The sequence below is a fragment of the Polypterus senegalus genome, chromosome 15, assembly GCF_016835505.1.
Source record: "Polypterus senegalus isolate Bchr_013 chromosome 15, ASM1683550v1, whole genome shotgun sequence".
In the NCBI taxonomy this organism is placed as follows: domain Eukaryota; kingdom Metazoa; phylum Chordata; class Cladistia; order Polypteriformes; family Polypteridae; genus Polypterus; species Polypterus senegalus.
The window spans coordinates 20,361,377-20,387,989 of NC_053168.1; the positions used below are offsets into that span (position 1 = coordinate 20,361,377).

Below are 26,613 nucleotides of genomic sequence, written 5' to 3' on the forward strand. Positions count from 1 at the left end.
ATAAAGATAATTGGAGAAGAAAAAGAAATGGGGAGAGAATCTGCTTCCTCAATGCTTTAAAAGCTTACCAGCTGAAATACCCGGTGTTGCCTGGGAAGAAAATAAAGTGGTTTTTGTTTGTTTGTTTTATTTAATTGTTTGAGAAAAATATAATTAAAAAAAAACACAACTATAAAAATAAATTAACAAACAATGAAGACTCACTAATGTGCTTGTCTTGTGGTCTTGTATGTATTTTATCATCCAGTTGACGCTCGGACCCGGCCAACTCTATTTAATTTCAAAAGCAACAGGTGGCGACCAAACATAAAGAATGCTGGCAGTCACCTCCAGTTCGCCCCCTGGTGGTCATTCCGAGTGTCAACTGGATGATAACATGCATACAAGATCAATATCCAGAAGGGGGTGGGTTAGGACTGATTTCACCCTACAGTATTTTTAGTCAGCCAATGAGGAACATGTGTACCAAGTTTCATGAGAATTGCTCCAGCCGTTCTGGCGTGATGCTGGAACATACATACATAAACACACACACACACACATTGACTTTTATATATATTGTGACAGATTAGGGCTTTTCTCGCCCCCTTGTACCCTCAGACCACCCGTCAGATACCACGTAAAAGTCCAATAATGATATTTATTATAATAATAAAGTGGACAAAGCACGCTCCTCTCCACAATTCTCCAATAAACAATAAACCAATCAAAATAATCAATCCTCCAAACTCCCAGACGCTTAGCCACCCTACCTCCCAATTCAGCTCATCCGTCTGGGATTTCCCACAGTCCTTTATACTCCTTGACCCGGAAGCGTTTCACCCTCTCTATCCATGTGACCTGGAACACTTCTGGGTCAGATAAAAATCCTTCTTTTCTTCACACAGGAAGCACATCGTTCCCTTTGTCCACGTGACTATGACGTACTTCATGGGCGTAAGGCAAATAGTTTCTGGGCCTCCCTGCAGCGACTCCTGGCGGCCCCCATGGTATCCAGCAGGGCTGTGCATTAGAAGTCCACTGTCCATAATTCCCTGCTGGCATTCGGGGCACCACTATGCTGCAAGGAGGGCTCCATCTGGCGGCCTGGGGGTATTGGCCGGAATGAACAGCCGGCAATGTACCACAATATATAGATTCTAAAAAGTTATTGATTAGATCCTGCCAGGTTTTGAAAAAGTTCTGTACAGATCCTCTAAGTGCGAATTTTATTTTTTCCAATTTTAAACAGTATAGAACATCAGTTATCCACTGACTTAGAATAGGAGAGTTAAGTTTCTTCCAGTTGAGCAAAATAAGTCTGCGTGCCAATAGTGTAGTAAAAGCCATTACAGTTTGTTTGTCCTTCTCCACTTTAAGCCCCTCTGTGAGCCCACCAGACACAGCTGTTAGTGGATTAGGAGGGATTGTAACACCAAGGCTGTCTGAAAGGCATTTAAAGATTTTGGTCCAGAACATGTGGCCCAGTGAGGCTGGAGCTCGATTGCAATGTTCATAGGTTGGATCTCGCCCTGGAAACATTTCAGACAATTTTAAATGAGAGAGATGCACTCGATATATAATTTTAAGTTGAATAATTGTATGCTTTGCACATATGGAGCGCGACTGGATTCTCTGCGTTGCTACCTTCCACTCCTTTTCTGATATGCTGAGTGACAGATCCTTTTCCCATTGTCCTCTTGGATCTTTGAAAGGGAGGGAGTGTAAAATGGTTTTATATATTACAGAAATGCTGTCTGAGTCCTCAAGACTGATCAATATTTTTTCTGGCATAGAGGACAGTTTTTGTTTTAAGAAATCAGTGGTGTCCTGGATGGAGGTTGTGGTATTATGGCGAGGGGTTTAAGGATGTGCTCCACCCAACCTGAAACATTTTCTGTAAGGGAGCCAGTTCCTGAGATTATAGGCCTTCCTGGGTTCCCTTCTTTGTGGATTTTAGGAAGCATGTAGAAGTAAGCCATTTTGGGGTTCTCCTGTTTACACAATCCCTGATGTGAAGAGGAAAGCTACTTACTATCTTTTTTAGTCCCTTCTTGTAGAGATCTGTGGGGTCTTCCTGTAGTTTGTAACAATGCCTCCTGTATATAATCTGATGTGTTCATGATAACTAAAGAACCCCCTTGGTCTGCTGGTTTGATAATGATTTCTGGATTTTCCCTTAGTGAATGTATGGCTCTCCGCTCATCAACAGTAATACCTTCTATCCAATTTTGCTTCCTGTTTAAGATCCTTGTTTTCACTCTCTGTTGGAAGACACAAAATATTAATGAAAATAGACAACGTTTAGCGGTCACTCCATTTTCCAGGTTTTATATCATCTGGACTGAACAACAGAGAACTGCCCCACACTTGTAGATCTACTACATTAGCATGTTCAGTGATGGTTTATGACCAGTGTGAGATATGGCCGGCAGCTTATCCCAGCCAGTACATCCAGGCCACCAGATGGAGTCATCCCTGCAGCATGGAGGTGCCCCAGATTCCTGTAGAGCATCATGGGAGATGGAGTGCGACCTCACAACCCTGCTGGGTGTTGTGGGTGCCATCGGAGGACGGCGTAGGGAGACACCGGGATTTCTATTTTCCCTATTGCCTGGAAGTACTCCGGGCTGAAGAAAAATATGAATCGTCAACTGACCCAGAAGTGCTAGTGAATCACGTGGACCGAAGGACAGGAGCACTTCCGGGTCACGGACTATTTAAAGGACTGTGGGAAACTCAGCAAGCTGAGCCAGAGTTGGGAGGAAGTGTGACGGAGCTGCTGGGTGGAGAGGAGGATTTATTGTGTTATTGATTATTGATTTATGTATTGTTCATGGTGGTGGAGGTGCTTTGGGGCACTTTATTAAGAAGAAATGAAATTTAAATATTTCTAGTGCTTTTTACCGGGTGTCTGGGCGTGTTGACTGTTTGGAGGAGCGACAGCGCCCTCTACTGTCACACCAGTCGAAGAACAAACTCATCCTTCGTCAGTAAGTCATTGTACTTTTCAGTGAGTCTTATTATTCCTCTTTCAGCTGCGGCATTCACGACCACCATGCATGCCAACAGTTCACAGAATTCGTTGAAGTTTGGATCATCTGTCCACTGTTGTGTTGGTTGCTTCAGAAATGTAATGAATTATTAATTACCTTATTAATTAATTTTTCCATAAGGATATCAAAAAAGGATGTTCTTTCTGTTACCAGTTCCTCCGATTCTAGCTGTTCAGATTCATTTGCTACCTCAAGATGTCTGGGTATGTATGGTGAAGGTGGCTGCTGCCAGCTTTGCACCATCTTTTCGTTTGTTTCTGCTGAGAACTCTGTCATCGAGAAGAGATTAAACAGGAACTGCTAGTCACTACTAGAATAACTAATACAAGAATGTTCTAGAAAGAGTGGCACAGTGGGTAGCGCTGCTGCCTCGCAGTAAGGAGACCCAGGTTTGCCTCCCAGGTCCTCCCTGCGTGGAGTTTGCATGTTCTCCCTGTGCCTGCGTGGGTTTCCTCCCACAGTCCAAAGACATGCAGGTTAGATCCTAAATTGTCCCTAGTGTGTGCTTGGTGTGTGTGCCCTGTGGTGGGCTGGCGCACTGCCCGGGGTTTGTCCCTGCTTTGCGCCCTGTGCTGGCTGGGATTGGCTCCAGCAGGCCCTCGTGACCCTGTAGTTAGGATATAGCAGGTTGGAAAATGACTGACTGTTCTAGAAACTCCCACTTACTAGTAGAATGTTCTGGAATCTCCACTTTAGTACTACAATGTCCTGTTTCTTTCTTTTTTTTTTGTATTCTTTACTAATCACTTAACCAGTTAAGAACCCCTGGTGAGAGTACAGTACTCACGTTTTAACAGTGCAAATAAAATGTTCAGAATCAGGTTGAAATTTCACAGCTAAGCACACAATCCCTAATGGGCAAAAACAAGCCTTGTGGAGAAATGCTTCTACAAACATCAACTCCACCCTAATGTAGTAAGCAGAGGCTGGCCTGTTGGGCAAATACATCTGAAAGGAGAACCCTAAATATGATATTACAGCTTCGGGACCCCTTTTAATGACTTGATGATGAGGCAGTTGGGTCAATTTCTAATAATGAAAATATTGATCCTTGTGACAGATAGGGGGCACTGTCGTCCCCTTGAACCCTCGGATCAGACAGCAGACACCAGATAAAAGTCCAATAATTATTTTTATTTGGACAATAATGTGCACAAAGCACCCTCCACTCCACAATACTCATATAACAATAAACAAATCAAATACATAAATCCTCCTCTCCCAGACGCGTTGTCCCTCTGCCACCCGACTCAGCTCGCCCATCTGGGATCTCTCACAGTCTCTTATAGTTCTTGATCCGGAAGTGCTTGTGAACCCTCGGTCCATGTGACTTCCTAGCACTTCCGGGTCAGATCGAAACTCTTCTTTTTCATTCCGGAAGTACCTAATTTCCTCTGTTGATGTGCCTAACACGCACTTTCGGGTTATAAGGAAAATAAACATCTCTGAGCCTCCCTGCAGCGTCTCCTGGTGGCCCCGACGTTATCCAGCAGGGTTGTGTATTAAAACTACATAGTCCATGATGCCCTGCTGGAATTCGGGGCATCTCCATGTCGCAGGAAGGGCTCCCTCTGGCGGCCTGGGGTATTGGCCGGGATGAATGGCTGGCCATAGTCCACATCCTGTATATTCATATTTCATTCCATACTTTCTTCAGGCTGCCTTCATAACATTAACCATATGTGGGCTAAGGTTCAGGAGAACCTGAAGAAAACCAACACTTTGTTATTGTGGGGTTAGTAGGACTCAGCAAGTTTACTATAGGTTGGCATACTCCCACACCCTAAGCTGAACACACATATGCAAAGGCATGCGTACACACAAAGACCCTGTCCATGTACACACTGATTATGTCGACATGCAGGAACCCAGGGCCACTGCATCAGCGTAAGGTCCGACAATGGCTCTGAGGATTTCATCCAGGTTCCTAACAGCAGTCAAGGTACCATTGCTTAGCATGTGGTGGTCTGTGCGACCCTCCAAGGATATGCCTCCCCAGACCATCACTGATCCACCTCCAAACCAGTCATGCATGCTGGAAGATGTTGCAGTCTGCATAATGTTCACCATGGCGTCTCCAGACTCTTTCATGTCTATCACATGGGCTCATTGTGAATCTGCCCTCATCTGTGAAGAGAACAAGGCGCCAATGTTGGAATTTCAGTCAAGCTGCATGGTGAAGGGCTGTGAGCGCAGGTCCCACTAGAGGACTTCGGTCCTCATACCTCCCCTCAAGGAGTCTGCTTGTGACAGTTTGGCCAGTAATGTGCACACTGATAGTCAGATGGAGATCATTTTGCAGGGCTCTGGCAATGCTCCTCCTGTTCCTCCTCACACAAAGGAGCAGATACCAGTCCTACTACTGGGTTGATGCCCATCTACAGTCCTTCGCATGTAATGACCTGCCTCCTGGTATCTCTTGCATGCTCCTTAGGCCACACTGGTGCAGGAAAATGCTGGCTTCATGTGGCCAGATTGTGTACACAGGTCCTGGATGACAAAGGCACTGATGCCATTAAATGGCCCACACGTCCTCCAGCTCCCCTCGTGTAATGGCCCATCTCCTGGTATCTCCTCAATACTCTTGAGACCTTCTTACGACAGCACATACAGATGTGCCACCCTGGAGGAGCTGGGACTACCTATGTAAGTACCGCCTTATGCTACAAGTAATGACAAGGACACTAGCAAAATGCAGAACTAGAGAATCGGTCAGGAAGGATAAGGAGAGAGCAAATGTCTGTGGCCACCATTCCCTTTTTGGAGGTTGTTTTGCTGTTGCCCCTCCAGTGCACCTGTTGTCACTTTCATTTGCACCAAAGCAGGTGAAGTTGATTCACAGTCGCTTGTGCTTCTTAACTGGACGGACTGATATCCATAAAGCTTCACTGGCTTGGTGTTAGACTGGGATGATTAGGTGTTCCCTTGATTTAACTGTTTAAAACAGGGGTCTCCAACTTCGGTCCTGGAGGACCACTGTGGCTGCAGGTTTTCATTCTACCACTTTTTTTTTAATGAGTGCTCTGTTTGTGCTGCTAATTAACTTCTTGTGAATTCATTTTAATGGACTTCTTTTTTAAGATTTCTTCATTTCTTACCTTAATTAACTGGCACTCAAAGTGAAATGAAAAGTGAAATGAGTGCGCCAACAGAAGACCAACTAAATCAGGGCCTCAAACTCCAACCAATTTCACTCCAAGCAGCTGCTTAATGAGGTGCCAATTCTTGTCATTAATTGAACTCGTTCTTTAAGTCCATGGCTTGTTGTTGCTCTTGTGGTGCAATAGCAGACATTTATAAAATTTTTCTTTTTCAAGAGAGAGAGAGAGAGAGGTTAGGAGCAGGCACTGATACAGCGCACTGCCGCACCCGCCACACGACAAACCAACTCAGGATCCAGATTAGGACCTAAGTGCAGCCATGCAATGGGTGACACCTCAGCACCACACTCGTTCAGATGGAGTGGAACAGAACAGGGTGAGGTGTTTTTTATGGTGGCTGAAGTGCCAATTCTGCCACCAACCCCCAAGTTTTTCCCTGCAGGTTGGAGGGCCTACATGCAGGGATGGATGCAGATTAACGTCATACCCAGGACGGAGCAATTGCGGGTTAAGGGCCTTCCGATTGCCAGTGCAGATCTCTAACCTCAGAGCCACCACTCCGCCACATTTAAGAGCTCTGTTAAAACGTTTTGTGGAACTGAGCAGATCGACATTCCTGAAAGCTTCACCTTTCTTTATTTTCAGGTATTCTATGATGGACACCAGTTGTTTTGGCTCATTTTGGATCTCGTTATTGTTTGGCAGCTAATTAAGGAAAAAGAAACAACTGAGGGGTCTGAGTCTTCCAGAGCAAGTCAATTAAAATGAATTCAAAAGAAGTTAATCAGCAGCACAAACAGAGCACTCATTAAGAAAAGGGTTAGAATAAAAACCTGCAGTCACGGTGGTCCTCCAGGACAGGAATTGGAGACCCCTGGTTTAAAATGTATTACGTTGAAAGGGGGGTGTACAGAAGGGGACTTTGGGGGGGTGATGTTGGCCTGTCTTTACATTCGTTGCTTTACAGCGGGGGCGATCGGCCTACTTTCAACATATCGGGTCCAATTCGTTACAAGACATCTTCACCTCTTGCACAACCGGTCAGAACAGTTGCTTCAGTTATGTCTGGTAACAGCTAAACAGACGGGATCCAATGCACACTTCTGATGGATCCGGATTTCGAAGGAGCATGACGGGTGCCCCAATCTTTAGCTACGAATTGTGAGCTGGAATTCTTGAAGGTTGTAATGAATCCAGACACATTACTGGATAGTACACAACCCGAGGAGGATCCATGACTGTTATGAGTTGATTTGTAGCTATTGCAGTATCCTGGTAACATGATTTAAACGTGGGGTTTGATTTCATCTGCAATTTCGGCCAGCCTCCATGTGAAAAATTCTTTTCAATGTTTGGGAAAACTTTTTTTTTTTTTTTAAGCTCTTCAATGGAACAAAAATTACTTGAAAATTTAAATCAGTCGAGTCTTAGGGAGCACCGGTGCCTTGCCATCACCAACCCAGGAGATGCATTACCAGATAACTAGAAACACGTTTGTAGTCAGGGTCTCTTTGAGGCCTTTTTATTCACTTTGGAATAACTGGTAATGTTTATCAAAAAACATTACCAGCCAAAACAATGTCTCTTCCTCCCATTAAATCCTTATTGCAAAGTAGGTCATGAAGATTTTGTTCCAGGGTCTCGGGTGAACTTGTGTGTGTCAGGACTGCAATGATCCCAAATGATCACCTCGCCCTGTCCTCATCCTTGTGGAATATTGAATACAGGACCGTCACCATGAGCCAACAGAGTGTGCTGTAAAACTGACCCCCAAATTCTGGTAGGCTACGGTCTCTTCCTGACAAAGTGACATAAGTGTGTGCAAGGGGGTGGACTTGTATTGCACTTTTCTCTTTTGTTCCATTAGCTTCTGTAATTCATAATTTGGGGATATCGGTTAGTATTTGCTTTTAATGAAATTATAAAAGCAAGGCATAGATTTTCAATTTTAATTCAATACTTTTTATTTACAAGGTTTCAGAGACCCTTCCTATAAATAAATACAATTAAATCAATTACTGAATTTCAAAGCTATTGATTAGGGACTTTGTATCTGATGGCACATTTGTGTAAGGATTTATAACTCAATTCTCCTTATAGTAAACAAGTTACAATTTACACAAATCTCACAACAAAATGCTGAGTGCACAGCATTCATGGGACAAATTTTGTTATCTTTAAACTTTCCAGATATTTAAACAATATAAAATATTTCTGACACCCAAGTGCAAATCCCTGAAAGTTAGAAAAAATACAAAAGTCTTATCACGGAGTCACTTAGTTTCACGCTCATAAACAGCCATCCTCCTTCTTCTGACACCAGACGTCCAAATTACACTTGAATGTATAGTAATAAGTGAAAATATATTTGAAATATGTGGTAAAAATGTATTAATAGCAGCTATCAAACTATGATTCTACTGGCAGACTGATCCGTTGACATTACTGTCAACTGCTGGGTGTTATGCCTGCCATATTAGTTCTATTTAATATACAAGAAACCAAAATGATATTAGCAATATAAGAGTTACAGAAAATAATAAAAATATGTCTTTGATTGGCTTTTTGACTGTGATTACAATGCTTATCGTCTAAAGGTATTCCTGCACTCATTTTATTTTAAAGTAAAAGTTAATGCACAGCGCATCCTGGTGGCCAACAATTTAAAGTTTTACAGGAAAAAAGGGTGATGCAGTTGTGTTTATCAGATTACTTCATGTTAATGATACACCATAAGCCCCTTTCGTAAAATAGTAATACTGTAATTACATTTTACAATGTCTTTACAGTTATAAATCTCTGTGAATAAAAACTGAGGGATTAACTAATTGGAAAATGTATAAATGGTACTGAATCCTGCAAACTTGAAAATAAAATCCAAAGGTGCAGGCAAACATCTTGACATCGACTCCAGGACACTCCAAAGATGTTATCTAAGAAGAGTGCAGGAAGCGGTTAAAAGCATTGTATGCAGATTCCAAATCAAACAACATCTGCCGGACCTGGGAATCGTCTAACTCATCAGCAGCAGACATCCCACTGAGTGTTGCCAACCTAAAATGACAGAGCATACAGGATCTGTTAGTCAATTCTTGTTGCTTTACTCAAATTGCAGCTGCAAGCAACAACAACAGTCATTTTTATAGCTATTACGGGACTGGATGAGGGTTTATTAATGAAGGAGTTACACTTTATTTAATTTTCTTCAGCCTCACTTTATGATATTTCTACTATAAAACCTTAACATGACCTAATGAAGAATGAAGTGTAGTAAAATCAGAACTTTACAATGTCACTGTGTTTCTAGTTCAGAAATGGCTTTCACCTAAAGAACACACTGTTGGGATACACATGAGATAATACAGAAGGAAGTCAATGTAGCTGGAGAGGAGCATGAATTTGTGTCAGATTAAATTTAATGTAAGTAAATGTAAAGTATTACACAAGTAAAAATATTACATCTGAACACACAATGGGAGGTCTGACAATCCAAAGTACACTTTATTTGAAGCACTTAGGAGTTCACAGTGGACTCGACATTATCAACTGTCAGGCAGTGTTCAGAAGCCATTAAGAAGGCAAACAGAATGTCAGGTTATATATACAGTGGTGTGAAAAACTATTTGCCCCCTTCCTGATTTCTTATTCTTTTGCATGTTTGTCACACAAAATATTTCTGATCATCAAACACATTTAAAATGTGCCATTAGTCAAATATAACACAAGTAAACACAAAATGCAGTTTTGTTGAAATAAACCTACCATTGAAATGATACTGTTCTGAGACTTTTCATTTCTTTGTCATTGGACAAACTTACAAAATCAGTGAGGGTCAAATAATTATTTCCTCCACTGTACAGTGGTGTGAAAAACTATTTGCCCCTTCCTGATTTCTTATTCTTTGCATGTTTGTCACACAAAAGGTGGTCAAATTTATTTTTAAATGATGGTTTTATTATTTAGGAGAAAAAATCCAAACCTACATGGCCCTGTGTGAAAAGTAATTGCCCCTTGTTAAAAATAACCTAACTGTGGTGTATCACACCTGAGTTCAATTTCCGTAGCCACCCCAGGCCTGATTACTGCCACACCTGTTTCAATCAAGAAATCACTTAAATAGGAGCTGCCTGACACAGAGAAGTAGAACAAAAGCACCTCAAAAGCTAGACATCATGCCAAGATCCAAAGAAATTCAGGAACAAATGAGAACAGAAGTAATTGAGATCTATCAGTCTGGTAAAGGTTATAAAGCCATTTCTAAAGCTTTGGGACTCCAGCGAACCACAGTGAGAGCCATTATCCACAAATGGCAAAAACATGGAACAGTGGTGAACCTTCCCAGGAGTGGCCGGCCGACAAAAATTACCCCAAGAGCGCAGAGATGACTCATCCGAGAGGTCACAAAGACCCCAGGACAACGTCTAAAGAACTGCAGGCCTCACTTGCCTCAATTAAGGTCAGTGTTCACGACTCCACCATAAGAAAGAGACTGGGCAAAACGGCCTGCATGGCAGATTTCCAAGACGCAAACCACTGTTAAGCAAAAGAACATTAGGGCTCGTCTCAATTTTGCTAAGAAACATCTCAATGATTGCCAAGACTTTTGGGAAAATACCTTGTGGACTGATGAGACAAAAGTTGAACTTTTTGGAAGGCAAATGTCCCGTTACATCTGGCGTAAAAGGAACACAGCATTTCAGAAAAAGAACATCATACCAACAGTAAAATATGGTGGTGGTAGTGTGATGGTCTGGGGTTGTTTTGCTGCTTCAGGACCTGGAAGGCTTGCTGTGATAGATGGAACCATGAATTCTACTGTCTACCAAAAATCCTGAAGGAGAATGTCCGGCCATCTGTTTGTCAACTCAAGCTGAAGCGATCTTGGGTGCTGCAACAGGACAATGACCCAAAACACACCAGCAAATCCACCTCTGAATGGCTGAAGAAAAACAAAATGAAGACTTTGGAGTGGCCTAGTCAAAGTCCTGACCTGAATCCAATTGAGATGCTATGGCATGACCTTAAAAAGGCAGTTCATGCTAGAAAACCCTCAAATAAAGCTGAATTACAACAATTCTGCAAAGATGAGTGGGCCAAAATTCCTCCAGAGCTGTAAAGACTCATTGCAAGTTATCGCAAACGCTTGATTGCAGTTATTGCTGCTAAGGGTGGCCCAACCAGTTATTAGGTTCAGGGGGCAATTACTTTTTCACACAGGTTTGGATTTTTTTTCTCCCTAAATAATAAAAACCATCATTTAAAAACTGCATTTTGTGTTTACTTGTGTTATATTTGACTAATGGTTAAATGTGTTTGATGATCAGAAACATTTTGTGTGACAAACATGCAAAAGAATAAGAAATCAGGAAGGGGGCAAATAGTTTTTCACACCACTGTATATATAGTGCCTTGATGTGTGAAGTACAAGTCACAGGAGGTTATGGTGAAGCTTTATAACACATTGGTGAGGCCTCATCTGGAGTAATGGGTGCAGTTTGGTCTCCAGGCTACAAAAAGGACATAACAGCGCTAGTCAAGGTCCAGAGAAGAGCGACTAGGCTGATTTCTGGGCTACAGGGGATGAGTTATGAGGAATGATTAAATGATCTGAGCCTTTTCAATTTAAGCAAAAGAAAATTAAGAGGAGACATGATTGAAGTGTTTAAACTTTTGAAGGGAATCAGTCCAGTGGATTGAGACTGTACCTTTAAAATGACTTTATCAAGAACACGGGGACACAGTTGGAAACTTGAGGGTAAATTTTACACAAATGTTAGGAGGTTTTTCTTTATACAAAGAACCAGAGACACTTGGAGTAAGTCAGCAAGCAGTGTGGTAGACAGTAAGACTTTAGGGACTTTCAAAAACTCTACTTGATGTTTTTTTAGAAGAATTAAATGGATTGGATTGGCAAGCTTTGTTGGGCTCAATGGCCTGTTCCCATTCAGATTATTCTAATGAAAACACAGCACACACCGCAGCACAACAAGTCACTGGCTCAGGAGACATTAATGCTAAGCAGCGAGGTAAAGTGCCACCTCATATATAAAGAAATCAAAACACAGGCTTTAATTCTGTAATATAATGGTGCGTATAGTTTTTACATACTACTTTTTACATACTACTATCATTGAAAGAGGATTTCTATAAAGTACAATAACAAAGGGGTTGGGGATTTTAGTGCAACAAATATAAAGAATATCTTATAATTACAGAATGATTAAATTATCATACAAATGAATATCCCACATGTATCTCATAATACTTACTTTATAAAATGACAATCCAAACTTCATAATATCAGTGTCACAAGGTCCAGTAAACAAGAAGATTATTCAGCCTTCTTCTACTAACAATAACTCTTTAAAACTTCATTTCTAGCAAGACATTTCAGATCCTGTTTGTCAGCTAGGTATTTGACACTTGGTGCCGTGAGATGATGTTTACTTTTGTGCATTTAGAGAACATTAGCCAATTAATAGCTTCGTAGAAAAGAACAGGGACAGTAATCCAGGTATGTAACGCTGATCCCCTGCCCGGCATCACAGGCTCTGTGAGTGTTAGGTGGTTGTACTGATAGGAGCCCAGCAGTCACAGACAGCAATAAGGAGTATAATTTAATTGTATCTCATGGAGGCACAGTGGTGTGGTGGTTAGCATGGCTGCCTCACAGCTCAGATCACATTTTTGGCCATTATAACAGGACTAGTATAGTTGGCAGATGCATCCATACCCCTCATGGACTCTAACAAACTACTGTACCCTTATAATCCACTAAACTAGTTCAGTTTCTCCATCCCCACTGACTTCAATGCATTTCACTAACTTTGACAAAATTCCCAAACATTTCTGCATTTTTGCCAAAAATCAAGGTGAAATAAAGGTAGTGCAGTTTACGCATCACTATTCATTACAGAAAGAATGTCATTCAGTTCTAAAGAAATTGAATTATCTTTGTCTTTCAGTGGAGGACAAGCTATTGTGTTCAGAGATGCACCTGCTTCTTGTGTTTTTTGCACAGCTTCTTGCGCCACTATTTTTTTTTTATAGCTTGGTGACAAGAACTGCATTAGATACTCCAGGTTTTATAATACCACCTATTTTACTTTCCTTTCAAAATGTTTCTTCACATTGCCTGGAAAACAGGAATGGTAGTTTGTCGTAAACTCCTAAATACTTTATTTTGTGTGTGTTAACTTGTCTCAATATGCTCACCTGCAAAGCTGGAAGAAAATGTACAAAAATTCATAGTACTATAAAACTGTAAAATAAAAAAAAAAAAAAAACACACAGAAATGCCCATATATAGAAGACATCTTGTATGTTTGTTATATATTTTTTTTTTCATCTCAAATCCAACTTGCTTGTATATGCAGAAAAAAACAATCACTTTCACTGTCCAAAAATTTTTAGAGGGAACTGTACTTACATACACACACGATCTCCATCAGCCCTCAATTATTTACAGAAAGAAGTGAAGCATGAAGTGTATACTGGTGTGCTAGTGGAGAGTAGCATCCCATCACTTGCTTAAGGTTCCATAAGGGTTCACAACTGCAACGTATTTGAATGTACAACTAACATGAACAGCAATGGTAATTACAATGATGGATCTGTATAATTTAACTATGGATACTAATTTTTTTTCACAGTTTGATATTATGTACCCCTATCTTAACTCTTTCAGGGTGGATGTCGACTTTTGTCAAAATTCAGGGGTAGAGGACGGTAATCAGCTTGTAAAGGGCCACAAAACTCGCCGTTACATTTTCATTCGACTCTCTTTACTAGAAGGAAGGTTAGCTTTGCTGATTTGACCTTGATTCCATGTACGTGCATGAGTAACGAAGAGCAAACAACCTTTAAAGTGGCATCGATGTCTGGCGAGAGAACAAAGCGAAGGCACAAAGCAAAATAGTCTGCGGACAGTGTTTTTTGTGTATTATCGTTGAATCGGACACCAATTTTAATGCAAGTGATCTGGAGATGGAGGTAGAAAATGAAAGCGAGGTACTGGCATCGGCTGATCTGTTTGTATAGCTGATGCACCTACGGCAGCGTTCGCCTGAGAGGACAGACACAATGACAGGAGGAACAAACTTGATTGTGGCGCATCGCGACTGTCATCACCGGCCAGGCAGCCGGCCTGTTGCACATTCCTGCTGGCTGTCATGCTACCCCTGCTTCCAAGATGGCAAACATGTGGTGTCAGCAGCCACATCAGGCAGCTACAGACATTTTATGTTGATTTCTGTGTGAAACCATTGCTTTGTCTGATTTTCAGAAAGCAGAGTTTTTTGGAAAAAATATTCAGCCCTGAAAGAGTTAAATAAAATCCTGCATTTTAACTTTGAACAGAGAATCGTATTTCTATTTTATTTTGAGAAATTTGTGTTCTTTTTGTTAGGTGTCAATCGCATACAATAAAGCAACATATGCTTCTGGCGCAGTTGTGCCTCGCAGTTAGGTTCGTCATGTTCTCCCGTGTCTGCGTGGGTTTCCTCCGGCGCTCGGTTTCCTCCCACAATCCAAAGACATGCAGGTTAGGTGGATTGGCAATTCTAAATTGACCCTAGTGTGTGCTTGGTGTGTGGGTGTGTTTGTGTGTGTCCTGCGGTGGGTTGGCACCTGCCCAGGATTGGTTCCTGCCTTGTGCCCTGTGTTGGCTGGGATTGGCTCCAGCAGACCCCGTGACCCTGTATTCGATTCAGCGGGTTAGACAATGGATGGATGGATGGATGCTTGGATTGCCCCTGGACTCTGCCATGACACTCCGTGTATGTGCTTTAATAACCCAGTTAGGGGTGAAACGAGAAACGATTCCTCGAGAAACTCAAGTCATTTGATTACTAAAAATCATCAAAGTAAATTCTTCAGCGAGGTCTTTATGTTTCACATGGATGACTATGAGTGTTGCATAAGACGCTTACTCTGTGGATACATTAAGTAAAGATGTGATTTGATGGCATGGATTGCAAAATGGAGAAAGAGAGAAAACAAATGCTGCACGCTATCCAATGCTGACAAAGTCCTTTTTGTGTATCCCAGCAACATCCATGCCATCAGAGCATTTCTTTTCTGCACCAGGGAACACTGCATCAAAGTGCAGAGCAAGCTTCAGTTCTGAGCATGTTGATATGCTTATGTTTCTTCATTCCAACCATCACATTCTCCTTTAAAGGCTTATATGCACAAACACACACCATATCTACCTCATCCAGGGGATACAATCGTACAGACTTACATTATGCCTGAAGCTGTAGTTAGGTTGAAACTTGTATTTCTGAAAGTTAAGTGGCACAAATTAAATGCAATGTTTATGTTATTATTATTACTGATTTATGCCTTAGTTTTAGGCTGTATGTATACCTTTTTAAAATACTTATAATTGATATTTTATTGATTTGCGTTCTCCCCCACCATAACCTATCGTCTATTTGCGAAAGCTTTAGATTCTTCCAAAATTTCAATCTTCTGTTTTCGATGGATCATTTTAGGGTCCCCTGATACCGAAAACATTGATATCTCGGTGATGGGTGTGTGTGTGTGTGTGCGTGTTTGTGTCACAGTTTTTTGAGGACAGTCTAGAGCTAAAATGGCTGGATGGAGAAATACTAAACACGAAACTTAAGCCTGTTATGAGATGACGATGTGCTAATTAGTTTTTGTGCCAAATTGTGCAAGAGAAATAGGAATCCTTAAATACCGTAATTCTGCAATTAATTATGAATTCTTCTCATCAATTGCTATCGTAATCACCTATTTTATGATCAGAAAGAGCATCAGAGTGGCAAATAATTACTGAAATGTTATACAATAGTTCGGATAACTTGGTTCCCAGGGCGCTTAAATGGTTTATTTTTGACAAAGCCTACTACAAAGAAATTCACTTTTAATTTTAAGAGAGATGCCTTATTTTCTCTTTTGTAAATTTACAGTAGGCTTATCTGCTCCTTTACAGGGTCAATCGCACAGCCAAGCAGAAAAGATTGTACTGCTTGCAATCCAGTAACGAAAACATAATAATAATGTGTCATTTAGTTTTAATCCAGCTATTTACTATAGATATGTTGAAACAATGCAATCAGGTTATCATCAGTGGTTAAAGTCGCAGATGTAAAGGGATGGATGTTATTTACTTCACAGCACGTGAAGGATTAAATGTATTTATAAAACACAAGAAAATTATCAAAGGCTTTATTATGGCTGATGATAATGTTGAACTATTTTTTGCAGTTTATGGCCTTGGAACATTTTGCCAAAGAAAAATTCCACAAATGTACCTGTGCATGTAAAAGGACATTTAAGGAGCCAGTTAATCTGGTTTTGTGTGTGCATGTAAATGCAGAGACTGAAGGTATCACATACTAGTGTTTAATAAAGGCTGGGAAAATCACAAAGAGTGAGAGTGCTGAATGGAATACTACAAGGCCAAAATAATTCATTAAATTGTGTTAGACAGCAATGGTAGAATGTTAGGAGCTGCACTCTAGTGACTTTTTATTTCACCAAAAAAAAACATATCAGGAGTAAAAATGTACTAATTTGAAATCAAGCATGTGTTCCTCCTCCATCATTCAACTTACCACAAGCTGACTTTCTCTTTTGCTTCAAAATCAACAGGCATGTTGCTCATCCTGTTCATTGTCTCCATTAACTCCCTCAAATCTGGTTGGATCTACAGAAGAAGAGAAAAAATCTTTATAATATTAAATGTTAAATTAAGCAAAAGTTGCAATTATAGAAAAATCACACCTGAACAATCCTGAAATATTTTCCAGAAAACTTTTATAACTTACCTCATCCATGGCTCTTATCTCTAATCGCAGTTTATCCATTACTGTAATGAAGAGCTTAAAAAAATAAATAGCATACTAAAAATGAGTTTCTATAATAAAAGCAATGTGATCAAAAACAAATGTATGTAACCATGCAAACATAATTTAAAAAAAATAACAATTTTAACTATTTGTATTCTTGGAAACCATTTACCTAACTGACTGACATTTTTATATTCTAATTTATTAGCCCTAGCCACAGTTTAAGAAAAAAGAAAAAAGTTTTTAACAACAAAAAATTTACTTATAAATTGGAATAGAACTATTCAGAGTAACACCTCATGGAACAACATTATGCTACTAAAAATCGGTTGTGCAAACTTAAACTATATTGCTTGATGATCATCTTATCTTAAACAAATGGAAAAATCTTAAACCATTCTTCATAAGCAAATGGACAAGGGATGTCTTATTTTATCTAAAATTGGCAGACAATCCAAAGCTTTTCCACAATCAAGCAAGAATTTATTAATACTGCTTTATATATACAGTGGTGTGAAAAACTATTTGCCCCCTTCCTGATTTCTTATTCTTTTGCATGTTGGTCACACAAAATGTTTCTGATCATCAAACACATTTAACCATTAGTCAAATATAACACAAGTAAACACAAAATGCAGTTTTGAAATGATGGTTTTTATATTTAGGTTTAGGGAGAAAAAAATTCAAACCTACATGGCCCTGTGTGAAAAAGTAATTGCCCCCTTGTTAAAAAAATAACCTAACCTAGGTCACAAAAGACCCCAGGACAACGTCTAAAGAACTGCAGGCCTCACTTGCCTCAATTAAGGTTAGTGTTCACGACTCCACCATAAGAAAGAGACTGGGCAAAAACGGCCTGCATGGCAGATTTCCAAGACGCAAACCACTGTTAAGCAAAAAGAACATTAGAGCTCATCTCAATTTTGCTAAGAAACATCTCAATGATTGCCAAGACTTTTGGGAAAATACCTTGTGGACTGATGAGACAAAAGCTGAACTTTTTGGAAGGCAAATGTCCCGTTACATCTGGCGTAAAAGGAACACAGCATTTCAGAAAAAGAACATCATACCAACAGTAAAATATGGTGGTGGTAGTGTGATGGTCTGGGGTTGTTTTGCTGCTTCAGGACCTGGAAGGCTTGCTGTGATAGATGGAACCATGAATTCTACTGTCTACCAAAAAATCCTGAAGGAGAATGTCTGGCCATCTGTTTGTCAACTCAAGCTGAAGCGATCTTGGGTGCTGCAACAGGACAATGACCCAAAACACACCAGCAAATCCACCTCTGAATGGCTGAAGAAAAACAAAATGAAGACTTTGGAGTGGCCTAGTCAAAGTCCTGACCTGAATCCAATTGAGATGCTATGGCATGTCCTTAAAAAGGCGGTTCATGCTAGAAAACCCTCAAATAAAGCTGAATTACAACAATTCTGCAAAGATGAGTGGGCCAAAATTCCTCCAGAGCTGTAAAGACTCATTGCAAGTTATCACAAACGCTTGATTGCAGTTATTGCTGCTAAGGGTGGCCCAACCAGTTATTTGGTTCAGGGGGCAATTACTTTCTCACACAGGGCCATGTAGGTTTGGATTTTTTTTTCTCCCTAAATAATAAAAACCATCATTTAAAAACTGCATTTTGTGTTTACTTGTGTTATATTTGACTAATGGTTAAATGTGTTTGATGATCAGAAACATTTTGTGTGACAAACATGCAAAAGAATAAGAAATCAGGAAGGGGGCAAATAGTTTTTCACACCACTGTAGGCTCTCTGGTAGGAAACATCTTTCCAAACGGGAATTGGGAAGGTGGGGGCGATGCTTACATTGATTTAATATGAATCATACATATTTGAATTGTGGTACTGAATATATGTTTAATTAAGCTGTGACTCACTCATTGTAATGTTATTTATTAAACTAATAAAAAGTACTATAGCCTTTAATTATTCATTTAGTGTTTGTAGTTGTTCCCAAATACAGTAAAAACAGAGTTAAGTATAAAAAGAATTATTTTACATTATGCATTTTTACAACAATGATGAACCACCACATATTGACTTACTGAAACAATGTCAGCAATGCACCGGTTGAGATTGCCTTTGTCATCTTTGATAGTAATTGGACGATCTTCTTTAATTCTTTCCATTGCCAATGGGCAATCGAGCTTTGGGGTAAAAAAAATAAAATATATAATAATAATAGTAATAATAAATGATGATTATAATAATAGTAATAAAAGCAGTTAAGTGTACATTTACATTTATTTATTTGACTGACACTTTAATCCAAATTGATGTACAACAATTGAGGTAAAATTGGTTCAATTTCATTTGTTTCTCCAATTTGAGCACAGGCGGGTGAAATGTCTTGCTCAGGGTCACACAGTGTCACTGGTGGGATTTGAGCCCACAGCCTCAGGGTTTGAAGTCCAAAGCCTTAACAACTGCACCACACGAAATGTAAAAGCTATTATGTTAAAGCAATGTCCACATCTGACTGTCACTTGAATGTGCGTTTACAATGAAAATAAGGCACATTTAACAGAAATCCAGTGCTAACTAATGAAATACACCAACATTACTTTTGATTATTTTTTATATGAATTGACATGTGGAAAGAAACCCCAGGAGACAAGGGGGGATATATTACAAATTGAGATCATTGCAGACCAGGAAACACAAATAAATGGTAATAAAGCTCAAGTTTGTCACCTGCTTAGACCACCATATATTAATATTTTGGGCCAGATACCTTTATGTGAGTGCTGCATATCCTCTTTTAACCATACATGCTATCTCATGATAAAATACAGAAACCCAATGCAGGCAGCTAATCAGGTACAGCAGGTAGAACAGTGCCGTATCCTACAAGACACTGCAACCAAAATCAAGAAACACAAAGGTTTGGAACCAGAATAACATGAAAACAGTAATTTTCTAAAACAACACTGATGACAGGAAAACACACCTTGACAAACTATAAGGTGTGCACTGGCGTGAAGGAAAATTTTTTTCCCCTAGTTTGCTTTAACTTCCGTAATAGGCACAAACTATCACTGAATATGATTATTCCATAACAATACAGACACACACGTCTGCCTGTTCTAAAATAGCAAGTGTGACAAGCACTGCCTGACTTTTGTGGTGCCTAGAAACCCCCATGTTGAAAGCGATCCTTTCCATTTCCACCAGTCCACTTTAGAAATTTTGGTTATACATTAATTTGCGTGCCGTAGATTATTCTTGAGGAATATCCATTAAGTGAGTTCCATTATTGTGTCATACAGATGGTGGAAACCAAAGACAAGTTAAAAAGCATGAAGTGATTTAGTGTAATGAGGCATCCAGCCCTTACACAAATATACAAAAAAAATAAGATGCGCATACCAGTTCAAGTTTGTTTAGGTGTAACTGGTAGAAATTTGCTTAATGCCAAAGAGTAATGCAAGTAACTAAGGATGAAGTTAACAATATATGCTTAATGTGAAACTTGACAGATTTGAACTGTTATACTTAAATTTAGCATATGTATGCATGCAGTAACAGTTGTTTAAACTTACCCTGAACTTCCTACAGAAATCATCAATGGTACCCACATCACAACCCTGTACTTGCTTGAAAGCAGCCTTGTATTGAACCAGTAGTCTGGAGCAGGCACCAGTATATCTGAGGGAGAAATAATAAATTGCTTCAGTGTCTTTATATTTAATGTCTAAATTCACCTTTTTTAATATAGTCTTTTCTATAGTAACGTATTATTTACTGCACCCAAGATCCTGACACACTCTTTTTGGAAATGAATACTAATATTTAGAAACAGTGCAGGATAAATTTAATGTTTATTCAGTCATATTTTTACACAGGAATTGGTCTTTCCCTTTGGATTCAGGATCAAGAAAATATTCTATACATATACACATATATATATATATATATATATATATATATATATATATATATATATATATATATATATATATATATATATATAAAAGAATTAAAGGAACACTTTTTAATCAGAGTATAGCATAAAGTCAATGAAACTTATGGGATATTAATCTGGTCAGTTAAGTAGCAGAGGGGGTTGTTAATCAGTTTTAGCTGCTGTGGTGTTAATGAAATTAACAACAGATGCACTAGAGGGGCAACAATGAGATGACCCCAAAACAGGAATGGTTTAACAGGTGGAGGCCACTGACACTTTTCCCTCCTCATCTTTTCTGACTGTTTCTTCACTAGTTTTGTATTTGGCTACAGTCAGTGTCACTACTGGTAGCATGAGGCGATACCTGGACCCTACAGAGGTTGCACAGGTAGTCCAACTTCTCCAGGATGGCACATCAATACGGGTTTGCCATAAGGTTTGCTGTGTCTCCCTGCACAGTCTCAAGGGCATGGAGGAGATTCTAGGAGACAAGCAGTTACTCTAGGAGAGCTGGAGAGGGCCATAGAAGGTCCATAACCCATCAGCAGGACCAGTATCTGCTCCTTTGGGCAAGGAGGAACAGGATGAGCACTGCCAGAGCCCTACAAAATGACCTCCAGCAGGCCACTGGTGTGAATGTCTCTGACCAAACAACCAGAAAGACTTCATGAGGGTGACCCAAGGGCCCCATGTCCTCTAATGGGCCCTGAGCTCACTGCCCAGCAGCATGCAGCTCGATTGGCATTCGCCATAGAATACCAGAATTGGCAGATGCACCACTGGTGCCCTGTGCTTTTTACAGATGAGAGCAGGTTCACCCTGAGCACGTGACAGACGTGAAAGGGTCTGGAGAAGCCATGGAGAACATTATGCTTCCTGTAACATCATTCAGCAAGACCAATTTGGTGGTGGGTTAATGATTGTCTGGGGAGGCATATCCATGGAGGGTCACACAGACCGCTACAGGCTTGACAAAGGCACCTTGGCTGCCATTAGGTATCAGGATGAAATCCTTGGACCCATTGTCAGACCCTATGCTGGTACAGTGGCTCCTGGTGCACGACAATTCCTGGCCTCATGTGGTGAGAGTATGCAGGCAGTTCCTGGAGGATGAAGGAATTGATACCATTGACTGGCCACCACACTTTCCTGACCTAAATCCAATAGAACACCTCTGGGACATTATGTTTTGGTCCATCCAATGCCACCAGGTTGCACCTCGGACTGTCCAGGAGCTCAGTGATGCCCTGGTCCAGATCTGGGAGGAGATCCCCCACAACACCATCTGTCATCTCATTAGAAGCATGCACCGATGTTGTCAGGCATGTATACAAGAACACAGGGGCCATACAAAGTGCTGCATAATTTTGAGTTGCTGCAATTAAATTTTGGCAAAATGGACTAGCCTGCCACATAATTTTTCACTTTGATTTTTGGGGCGTCTTTGAATTCAGGGCTCTGTAGGTTGATCATTTTCATTTCCATCAAATGATGTGGCATCCTTTCATTCCTAACACATTACCCAGTCTATATCAGTAAAGATATCCAGGAGGATTTCTTTTTCCCATTGAGCTCTGATGTGTTTTCAAAGTGTTCCTTTAATTTTTTTGAGCAGTTTATATATATATATATATATATATATATATATACATACACATACACTAGAAGAATACCTGCGCTTCGCAGTGGAGAAGTAGTGTGTTAAAGAATCTATGAAAAAGGAAAAAATAACGTAAGATGATTGTAAATGTAATTGTTTTGTCATTGATATGAGTGTTGTTGTCATATCTATCTATCTATCGAGATATATATATCTATATCTATATATATATATATCTATATCTATATCTATATATATATACCACTATATATAAGTAAAAGATATATATATATATATATATACACACACATATATATACACATATATATCTATATATACACGTATATATATATATATATATATATGTACATATATGTAGATTTGTACATTAGGGGTGGGACTTGATTAAAAAAATTAATCCAATTAATTAGAGGCTGTGTAATAATTAATCTTGATTAATCGTATGTAATCACACAAGAAAATTTGCCCCCAATCGCAAATGTTTTTTTTAATTTAAAAGGGTTTTAGTGGGCGACAGAATCAAATAATAGACATGGACATGAATATTGTAAACTCAAGCTCTTTTAATTTCTGAAAAAAAAATGCTTTTAAACTGCATTTGAATTCAAAACAGAAACAAAAATATCATCCCTGGTTAAAATTGGGCAGACTTAAAAATAAAGTGGTAGTTTAAGTACTTTAAGTACATTTTCAGAATGGTATTGTCTTTAAATAATAATAACCAAAATTTCAACATAAAGTGCAGTTTTTCTTATTAAAAAAATAAGTCAGAAACATAAAAGGTAATTTGACCAACTTAATCTTTAAACTCTGAGTAACCTTAGCCAAAATTATTTTGTACATTAGGCTAAAACAGTGTGATCATTGAACATTTTGTAATTAGATGTAATTAGAATTACTAACGGTCACGGAAGTCCAATGATCCCCAGTAAGAGCCACAAAGTCCGCTTTCTGTAATGCATCTAATTTTGCTTGCTTTTCAGTGTCCTCAAAACCATGCTTTTATCAAGGCTTCGGTCGGGTAGTCTTTTGAAATGAAATTTTCCTCCGATCAGTAGTAGGAACGCGCTTTATTCCGACTCTTAACATTTTTGTAGCTGTGTTGTGTGCAACAGAGTAATCGATGTACCAGGAAATCATGCATTGACAAAAGTTCCCCTTTGCTTGGAATTGAAAGTGTGATTAAATGCGTTATTTTTTAACGCGTTGCTGGAGTACATGCATCGAAGCTTCTCAGCTGCTAAGAAAAGGAAACATTTTAAAAATAAAGTAACATGATTCTGCATTAACCGCATATTTTTTCATACGTCCCAAACCAAGGAGATGCGAGGGTAAAATGAATTGGGAAGCGCGCGTACATACTCAGTGCATCCATTGTCGAATCGAACCTCGGATGTCGGCGCTTAGAGGCTAAGCCTCTACAATTGCGCTCATGGCGTGGCTTGTCTGTTTGAGAGTATGTAGATCGGTGTATATATATATATATATATATATTCGCAGCGGAGAAGTAGTGTGTTAAAGAAGTTATGAAAAAGAAAAGGGAACATTTTAAAAATAACGTAACATGATTGTCAATATACAGTAATTGTTTTGTGAGTATTATTGAGTGTTGCTGTCATCAAGGATTTGATTATCATTATTTCTTTCAATCAGAATCGTATTTGTATGATGTGTTGTGTTCAAATTACATTCCGTGTTTGTCAATCGTTGTAAAGATAAGAGGCTTCATTCATCGATTCGTTTCTTACTGCATCAATAAACAGCTTGTCTTCCTCTTTATCTGAGATGTGACACACTGCATGCACGGGTTTTTTTACACTGTCTTCCTTTAGCCGGACATTGACTTTTTCCACCGTGTGCTTTGTTTCTGCAGTAGCTGCACTTATGAATATGCTTGTATGTATCAGACACTTCATATTTTTTTGCTGCCTTCTCAATTGTGTAATTCGGTTTTTGTTCAGCACTCTTTGGAACTGTTGCTTTTTGTCTGTGCATTGCGTCAGTTCATGTCAGCCGCTCGGTGTACATGCATCGAAGGTTCCCAGCTGTGCTGGTGCCATCTCGTGCGATGTCCACGGCTGTATTTAATGTTAGCTAAGACCCGGCACTTAAATGTTTCTCTCGCAGTTTCGCTGAGTTTGTGCCAAACACCACCCTGACCATCTCATCTTCCTCTGCATAAGCACAGTCCTTCACCCGTGAATATTTAGCGGCAGTGTTTCTATTGGATTGCTGCTGACGGACAGCTTCTTATTGTTTCGCTGCCTTCTCAATTATATAATGCATGTTTTCTCCAGCGCTTTTTTGAGCTCTTCCTGGTTTTCTACGTACTGCGTTGATAGTCAGTTCACATGATTACGCGGGAGGCGATGATGTCACATGAAACTCCCCCCCACGGCCATCCAGCTCAACTCCATTACAGTATATGGAGAAAAATAGCTTCCAGTTATGACCATTACGCGTAGAATTTTGAAATGAAACCTGCCCAACTTTTGTAAGTAAGCTGTAAGAATGAGCCTGCCAAATTTCAGCCTTCTACCTACATGGGAAGTTGGAGAATTAGTGATGAGTCAGTGAGGGCTTTGCCTTTTATTAGTATATATACATACACACACATACAGTATATATACATACACATATATATATATATGTATGTATTTATGTATGTGCGTGCGTGTGTGTGTGTATTTTATATATATATATATATAAAAACTTTTGTTTGTCATCAGGGGAAACTGTGGCTTTTTACAGAAGCTCAGTGAATAAATAAACACACACACTGTTCTCTGAACACACACCCCACACTTGAATCACTGAAAAGAAAGCCACAGTGAAGCACTACACAAGTGTATTGCTGTAGGTATGTAGGTGCCCCACTAGTGTTTCCTGACATACTTTTTCTAAATAATTTGTTGAAAGTCCTTAATGTTGGCGTGTTAGAGAGAGGATTGGCAGCATTATTCATAACAGCACTGTTTTGTTTTTAACTCTCTCTCTTTCTCTCTCTACCATCTCCAGGGGTCCAGAGTTCATCCCATAACTGAGCCTGCCCTTTTTAATTAGCTTGTTGATTTGGAGTTATTTTCTTGAAGTGATGTCACCGGCCCAGCATATATTACAGTACAGAAAACAACACTGGCCAACAGACAGTTGCAGAATATGTCAAGGATGTCACTACCCATAGTTTTCCAAGGAAAAAAAGAGAGTCTACACTGCCCTTCCTTTTGTAGTTCTTCTTTGTCATGACACTATTACAGCCTGTCATTGATGTGGACCACCAAGTACTTGTAGCAATGTACCACCTAAACATCCACTTCCTGAATAGTGACCGGGTGTAGAGGGTCTTTGGTGCAGCAAAAGTGCATAACCAGTTCCTTGATGCAATAAATAGGTGACAAATATAAAACTTTGACTGTGCATTTCAGAACTGTATACAGGCATTCTATGTGAGAAACTTTCCACATACACAATTCTGTAAGTTAATACATTTTTACATGTTGGAAAAGTAGATCTGTTTTTCGACTAAATATGCATAATAGTAGAAAAATGTATCAGGAGGAATGCTACTATTGACAACAGGCAAGAGAGATAAACAAACCTTACTGTCTCAAGAAATCAATTTGCTGGCAGGTTAATTTCTTCATGATCGATTGATGTTGTGACCCTCAGCACTTTCCTAATCTAAATGCATCAGTGTAATCGATGTACCAGGAAATCATGCATTGATAAAAGTTCCTCTTTGCTTGGAATTGAAAGTGTGATTAAATGCGTTATTTTTTTTAGCGTTGTGGAGTACATGCATAGAAGCTTCTCAGCTGTGCTTGTGCTAAGAAAAGGAAACATTTTAAAAATAACTTAACATAATTCTGCATTAACATTTTTTTCATACGTCCCAAACCAAGGAGATGCGAGGGTAAAATGAATTGGGAAGCGCGCGTACATACTCAGTGCATCCATTGTCGGGAATCGAACCTCGGATGTCGGCTAGAGGCGAAGCCTCTACAATTAGCCACGCGCGTGGCTTATCTTTTGAGAGTATGTAGATCGGGGTATATATATATATATTTATAGCGGAAATGTAGTGTGTTAAAGAAGTTATGAAAAGAAAAGG

The 26,613-nt window shown here is 39.6% G+C and overlaps 1 protein-coding gene and 1 long non-coding RNA gene across 3 annotated transcripts in view; one reads left to right on the plus strand and one right to left on the minus strand.

Moving 5' to 3' along the window:
- The window catches only part of LOC120515449, a 28,334-nt gene extending 14,438 nt beyond the window's left edge, over positions 1-13,896 (plus strand). Inside the window, exon 3 of the long non-coding RNA XR_005630660.1 lies at positions 13,824-13,896. This is a non-coding gene — a long non-coding RNA (uncharacterized LOC120515449). The remainder of the gene's footprint in view (positions 1-13,823) is intronic.
- vps28 (VPS28 subunit of ESCRT-I) overlaps positions 8,072-26,613 on the minus strand; it is a 38,220-nt gene continuing 19,678 nt past the window's right edge. For both annotated transcript variants that reach the window (XM_039736472.1, XM_039736471.1), the window contains exons 6-10: positions 20,517-20,622; positions 19,020-19,121; positions 16,936-16,989; positions 16,723-16,814; positions 8,072-9,190 (exon numbers count right to left, since the gene is read on the minus strand). In XM_039736472.1, the coding sequence (XP_039592406.1) occupies positions 9,070-9,190; positions 16,723-16,814; positions 16,936-16,989; positions 19,020-19,121; positions 20,517-20,622 (475 nt within the window). In that variant the 3' untranslated portion in view covers positions 8,072-9,069. The remainder of the gene's footprint in view (positions 9,191-16,722; positions 16,815-16,935; positions 16,990-19,019; positions 19,122-20,516; positions 20,623-26,613) is intronic.